This window comes from Parus major, chromosome 4A, assembly GCF_001522545.3.
Source record: "Parus major isolate Abel chromosome 4A, Parus_major1.1, whole genome shotgun sequence".
Lineage (NCBI taxonomy): Eukaryota > Metazoa > Chordata > Aves > Passeriformes > Paridae > Parus > Parus major.
In genome coordinates, this window is record NC_031772.1 from 15,722,115 (window position 1) to 15,728,675 (window position 6,561).

The 6,561-nt window shown below is 59.4% G+C and overlaps 1 protein-coding gene across 3 annotated transcripts; it reads right to left on the bottom strand.

Moving 5' to 3' along the window:
- Nucleotides 1-298: 298 nt before the first annotated feature.
- On the bottom strand, nucleotides 299-6,476 carry LOC107203882 (sestrin-3-like). 3 transcript variants are annotated; one of them, XM_015626438.3, is made up of 9 exons: nucleotides 6,357-6,476; nucleotides 3,397-3,600; nucleotides 3,003-3,185; nucleotides 2,645-2,881; nucleotides 2,449-2,560; nucleotides 2,104-2,222; nucleotides 1,585-1,775; nucleotides 1,136-1,280; nucleotides 299-591 (listed from the first exon to the last, which is right to left on the bottom strand). In XM_015626438.3, exons 1-9 carry the CDS (start codon nucleotides 6,420-6,422, stop codon nucleotides 502-504), a joined length of 1,347 nt encoding a protein of 448 aa, XP_015481924.1. In that variant the 5' UTR covers nucleotides 6,423-6,476; the 3' UTR covers nucleotides 299-501. The 3 variants fall into 3 exon arrangements, with proteins under 3 accessions (XP_015481924.1, XP_015481921.1, XP_033369904.1); XM_015626435.3 differs by having other exon boundaries at nucleotides 2,104-2,240; XM_033514013.1 differs by lacking the exon at nucleotides 6,357-6,476 and having other exon boundaries at nucleotides 2,104-2,240; nucleotides 3,003-3,285; nucleotides 3,397-6,009.
- Between the last annotated feature and the right edge of the window lie 85 nt (nucleotides 6,477-6,561).

The window sequence follows — 6,561 nt, forward strand, 5'->3', positions numbered from 1 at the left end:
CCCTGCAACTCAGAACATTGCAACACACCCACGCACTGCCTGCACTGTTCCCAAGTGAGAGACACCACCCCAATGAGGACAGGTGCCCAAGGGTGGCTTTGCAAGCAGAGCAGCTACTGCAGCACAGGGAAGGAAGCCAGTTCTCCCCCTGCCCTCCCTGTGCCACTGAGGCTCCCACAGCACTCAGGCAAGGAGCATCCCTCTAATCTGGCCCCAGTCCCCACCCACTTCCCTCTCCCCTGTTTTTGGCAGTCCTCCTCGGACATGTTCAAGTCTCCAGCATCTCAGCAGCACGGACTTGCCTCACAGTTTGGTAATTGCACGTAACAGGGCCACTCAGTGACCCCCACAAGGCCGGGGGGGGAACCAACAAAAAGGAACAATACAGTCAAGTAAACTAAATCAAGAAATCCCTCGCCGTCGGTCCCAGCATGACGGGTCCCGCACGAGTTCAGGGAGAGAGGAGGCTGCCCGGCCCCGCCGCAGCACAGCTCCCACCATCTAGGAGATCATGTACTGGGTGATGGCCTGCAACGCGTACAGCAGCTCTGCCTGCATCCGGGCTTCCAGGATGAGCAGGTTCACGTGGACCTGGGGGAACAGCAAGAGCGGCTCAGGCAGCCGAAGTGTGCTGTGCTCAGCGGTGCAAGCAACTGCCCACCTCGGGAAGTGAGTCTTCTGTCATCAAAATGCCACCAATTTGCCAGCTCAGGCAGCTCCCCTTTTCCCCTCCCCCCAGTCCTGTAGGCTGTGGCTGCTTCCCAGAGCTGTGTGCCAGGGAGTCCCCTGCATACTTGGCACCGGCATTCCAGGCTGGCAGCAGCACAGTCCCTGACACCCACAGCAGCCACTGCTGTGAGTTACAGTGTGACAAAGGGATCGCCAGGAAGCACTCACCACTGGGATAATGACCTTGGAGATGTGCTGCTGGTGCCCCTGGTCTCGTAACAGTGGGCAGCCCCATCCCACACTAAGCCCAACTCCTTACAAACAGCCAGTCTCCATTCCCTCTCACCTGCCTCAGGCTGGTTTGGTGGCTCAAAGATCTCCCACACACCCCCCAAGGCACCCCAGCTTGCAGCCTCTGCCCACTCCCAGCCCCACCACAGCCAGAGCCAGGGGCCAGCTATCTCACCTTTTCACTGTGCTTGAACTGCTTCCAGAACCTGTCAAACATTTCTGAGTTTGTCTTCTCTGGGTAGCAGGTGACAGTTTTAATGTAAACTTTGAGCATTCGCTCCAGGAGCTGATTCACTTCTGCATAGTCATAATCATCGTACCTGTGGGGAGCACAGGGGCAAGTCATGGCCAGCACCTTGCCTGTGGTCTGCCTGGGGTATGGCACAGCTACAGGGCAGGGGGGTACATGCCAACGGCCACCAAGCACTGAAACCCTGTCCCCAAAGCCCTCTGCCCTGCCCAGAGCAGTTTAGTATCTCTTCCCTGCCTGTCTCAGCATCCAGGCAGGTGATTCACCTCTGTCCCTTCTCCACGCTCATCTGCATGACAGACTGAGTGTCCTCCCCTCCTCCTGCCTGGGTCAGCTCAGTTTTCTCCCCTGGACTGTGAAGTTGGTTTCCCTACCTAATGCCAAACATGCAGTGGATGTAGTTCCAGATGCCACGCTTGAAAACAGAGGGTTCACAGCCCTGCCGCTTGGCCATGGCACTGCTTTGCAGACCATCCACCATCCTAAACTTCTCATCCAGGAGATGCCCAATGTCAGAGTAGAGCCGGTTAACCAGTGAGAAGCCATGGTCTTCCCAGGAGTAATCCTGTTGAGCACAGCAAGAGGATTTTGCAATTGCAAAAAGAAGCTTGGAGCATATTCCCAGGAAGAAGGGCTGGAGCCCTCGGGAAGCAGAAGAATTCAGTGAATATGCTCTGGAGGTGGCTCTGCCCAAAACACAACATCCCTTCTCAAGCAGCTTTTGAATGAGTTTGACCCTTACCTCCATGAGAGCCATGTGAAAAAAAATCATCAACCCTTGGGGACAGAAGTCACCTCCCTCTTCCCAACCCTACTGAAGGAGGGGAAGGGAAGGGAGGGGAGGGGAGCTTGGGCTGCTGCCCACCAAGAGATCAAGAGAGCAGGACTCTTACCTGGACTCTGAATACCTGCGTCTGATCCTCGTCGCGTCGGGCAAAGTCCTGGTATCCAAAGTCAGGGTCCTGCATATAGCAGGCAAGGTTGGTGGCACTGGTGACTTCTCCATCAGCATCTGCAAGAGGGGAGAGCCCTGCACATGGGTCAGAGCAGTGCTCAGCCGCCCTGTTCCCAGCCACATCAGGCACTGAAAGCCAGCCCTTGCTCTGCCCCACGTACATCCCACAAGCCCCTCTGAACCACACATCATGGAAAACATTACGCATGGAGGAGGAGCAAACACCCAGATGTGCCATATGAACTCCCACCCTGTACACCCACCTCTGGTCCCTGCCCCTCACCTTCCTCTCGGTCCTGCTGCAGCAGCCTCATCTCGTCCCTGCCCTCAGTCTCCACATGGATCCTCTGCATGCATTCCCGGAGGGAATCCAGCTCCATGCAGGAGTCCAGGGACTGCACAGACACAGACTTGGGGGTAAGGGCAGTGGTCCCAGCAGCATCCCCCCATCCCCTGCAGACGCACCCTCAGGAGCTCACCCGCTTGCGGTTCATACGCAGCAACTCCTGGCTGTAGCTGTTGCCGGCAGTGGCCTCGCAGAAGCACTGGTTCCCGAGTGACAATGGCTTCAGCAAGCCTCGGCCCCCCAGCCCCTCGTCCTGCTCACAGCCACAGCCGAAGACAAAGCTGGCAAGTGCGTGGCAGTGTGCCAGGAGGACGACGGCGTGCACCAGCTCTGCCAGTGACCAGCTCCACTCACTGATCTTCAGCAGCTTCTGCAGAACATGGACAGACCAGCAATGTGACACAGACAAGTGGGCAGGGTGCTGACAGCTGCTGTGGACATTGCTGTCCCCACTGCCATCCTGGACCCTGGCTCATAGCCCTTTCCAGTACCTCAATGTGCTCCTTGGTGATGAGCCATGGCCGGTGTGCCAGGATCTTGTTGATCTCATTGAGGTTGCGGAGTTTGGGGGGGATGAATTCGAGGCCGCGCAGCCACTGGGGGTCACCCCCTGCCCGCAGGAACTGCAGCACGTGCAGGTTCACCAGGTACCGGCATTGGTGCCGGGCCGCTGCCTGCAAGAGCGGCACATTGGCATTTGTGCACAGCCCCCAGCAGGACAGGCATCCCACACCCACCTCTTGCTCAGCTTCCAGGACACCGTGATTCTGGCCCCTGATGAGAAGTCCAGAGAATAGGGTGTCTGCTGGAGGCTGAGGAGAGCCTCACAGGGCTGAGCAGAACCCCCCCCGCCCCGTCCCCTCTGGTAGCTCCCAGCAGGCTCACCATGATGGCGATGTAGTGCCGGCAGTCAAAGGGCAGGGGGCCATCCATGTGCATCAGGTAGTGCTGTGTCTTGAGGAAGCTGTCAAGGTACTGTGGGTGGTAGCCCATCTGCTGGGTCACTGCCTCCAGCCGCCCTCGGCTTGCCAGCACCTTCACAAAGAGGAACTGGGGGCACTCGGGGTCGCTGCTGGACATCTTCACTACCTGCAGGAAACACACTCCACTTAGCTCTTCCCAGAGCAGCCCCTGCTGCAGCAGCATACCCCACCCAAGCCCAGGCTCTGCAAGGGACAGAGATCTTTCTCCCAGCTTAGTGTTGCCAGAGGGACACTCATGGCTATCAGGCAGAGCACTGCTCAGTGCCACAGGTAGTGGGAAGACAGGTAGCAAGACACACTGTCAGGTTGGTCACTGTCTGAGACAAAGCTCTGTGTGGAGTGGAAGCAAAGGGCAAGCCAGGAATGATGTTTCTTGTAGTGGTGCAAGGCCAGATCAGGAGAAACATGACACAAAATACATTCCAGAATGGAGCAGCCCATCTGCCTTACCACCAGCATGGAGCTCTCCTGCCCAGTACCAAGATGAGAGAGCTGTGGAAAGAGCAGAGGGGCTCCCAGGCTCCTGCCCTGGCAAGCCAAAAGGCAAACCATATCCTGGTACCTTTCATGTGAACAGGAGCACACAAAAGAGCTCTTTACATGTTGCCCGGGCAGACAGCATGGGAGTGGGTCCTGCAGCACAGAGCACAGCTGTTATTGGATGTGCCCACCAGAGAAAACACAGATGGGCAACTCAGCAAGGGGGGCCCAGACACCCCCAGCAATGCCCATGCCAGCCTTGCACCAGGGCCCCAGTCCAGCACAGCACACCACTGAGAGGGTGGTCGGAACAGAGGGCAGGGATGTTGGAAAGATGCCCAGGCAGCTGCCGTGCTCCAACGGCCGTGTTGCCACAATTCCCCCGACAGCATGGTCTGCATCCGCAGCCTGCCCACCCCAAGGTCCACGGGTACAGCAGGTGCTAACCCTTATCACACAGAAAGTCACAGCTCCTGCTTGCATGTGGGAGTCCAGGCAGCACCCTTGGATGTAAAGGATGCATCTCTTCTCCCAGGCTTGAACTGAAATCTCTCCTGGGGGATTCTGGCCCTGCTGACACCACTGTCCGTTCCTTCCACCTGTCTCTCCAGTGTAATCACCCAAAGGCTGGTGACTGGAGCATGGCAACAATGGTGGCATAGGACAAAACCAGGAGCATTTCTGCAAACCACCAAAGCTACAGGGTGCGTGGCAGAGCACCCAGGGGTGAGGGGCAGACAGAGAGGGGTGAGCTGTGTGGCAGCACAGAGCAGTTGCACCCACACAGGCAGTGCAGGAAGCTGCTCAGGCTATTTTCCACCATCCTGCACTTCTGGTGAAAACTCCATCGCTCATGTGTCAAGACATTTACTTGATGACATTTGAAGTGTCCTCTTCACTTCCTCTGGTAAAAGGGGTCCACAAAACCCCAAAACTCAAATTAAAATGGAAAGAGATGAAAAGCACCAGTTTCTCTGATTGACAGGAGAAGATGAAAGCCAGAAGTGAACTGCAAAAGCCCCCTACAAAATCACTCTGCCTGGGGAAATGAGATGCCATGAGGACACCCAAGGGGCTACAGCCAATACCTCCAATACAGGAGGAGAATACCCAGGAGGTATTCTCCTCCTGGAGGGCTGAGGTGGAGCCAGGGGTCTTTTCACTTCCCCCGGGGAAAGGTGGTCCCCAGTAAGGAGCTGTGCAAGCAGCCCATGTCTTGGCCTCTGGTGTTGCCAGCTCTCCTCACTCTGCTTGTCCAGGTGATGGTGGAGCAAACAACCAGGCAGATACTGGAAGGACATGATGAAGGAAGGAGGGGATGAAGGTGCAAAACAGCCACCTCCTTGGCTCTCAGCCTCTGGCCAGGCTAAACTGCCCACTCCCAAAGGCACCAGCTCAGCCCAGGCTGTGTCCTACTGGCACCACCTGCCACATTCCCTCAGTTCTGCCTCCCCAGCTTCTTACATTGGCCCCAGTGCCACCTTCCTCATCCTCCTCGGCCACAGCCCTCCTCCTCATCCCCTCCATCCACTCGCATTCCCGGACTGTAGGAGCATCGCCTCCCTTCCCAGTGGAATCTTCGTGTGTCTGAGCGCCCTGAACTCCAACAGGCTCCTCAACTGCGTACCCACCGCCAACCTCGTCCTCTCGGCGCCCGGTGGAGCCGCAGGGGTAACGGTGCCCCGGCGCTCCCGGCCTGCAGCCGTGAACACATAAAGAAGGCGGGAGGTTGAAGGAGCCCAGAAAGCGCCGGGATGTGCGGGAGAGGGGCCGGCGGACCCCGCCGCGCTCCCCGCCTGGCCGGGGTTTATCCCTTCGCCCGGCGAGACCTCGGCTCTGTCGGTACCGGTGGCTCCTCCGGTAACGTTTGCTGGAGACGGTGCCGCGACGGCATCTCTCGCCCGGCCTTTATGCCTGGGTATTCAAGAGGACGGGAAAAGCACGAGTGCCCGCGGCAGGGGTCCCTACAGCAGTGCCGGCGGCCGGTACCCGGGGCCGGTACCCGGGGCCCCATTGTGCGGGCGGCGGCGGCGGCAGCGCCCCCGGTGAGCGGCGCAGGCAGTGCAGGCGGAGAGAGAAAAACAAGTTTGATTGGCAGTGATGGAGCCACGGCGCCTCCCGCATCCCGCACAAAGGGGACGGGGACGGCACCGCCGCACCGGGAGCGGCACCGGGAGCAGGATCAGGACCAAGACCAAGACCAAGCCGCGGGGGGGGGGGGCACCGTGAGAGCGCAGCCTCGCCGGCCCCGGGCACCACCAGCGGGCAGCGGGAATGTCCCGGCCTGCTGGTGCCGCAGCCGTGCCGGCCCGGTGGCGGCGAGCAAGGAGAAGCCCGGTGCTCCTGTACGGGCTCCGGTGGTGGCGGCGGGGCGGGTCCTACCTGCCCCGGCAGCCGCTGGCATCGGCTTCCTCGGGGGTGCTCCACGCTCTGGGGACACACGATCATGGTGAGCCCGTGCCTTGCCGTGCCGTGCCCTGCCGTGCCGAGCCGAGCCGAGCCGGGGGGTGCTCCACGCTCTGGGGACACACGATCATGGTGAGCCCGTGCCTTGCCGTGCCGTGCCCTGCCGTGCCGAGCCGAGCCG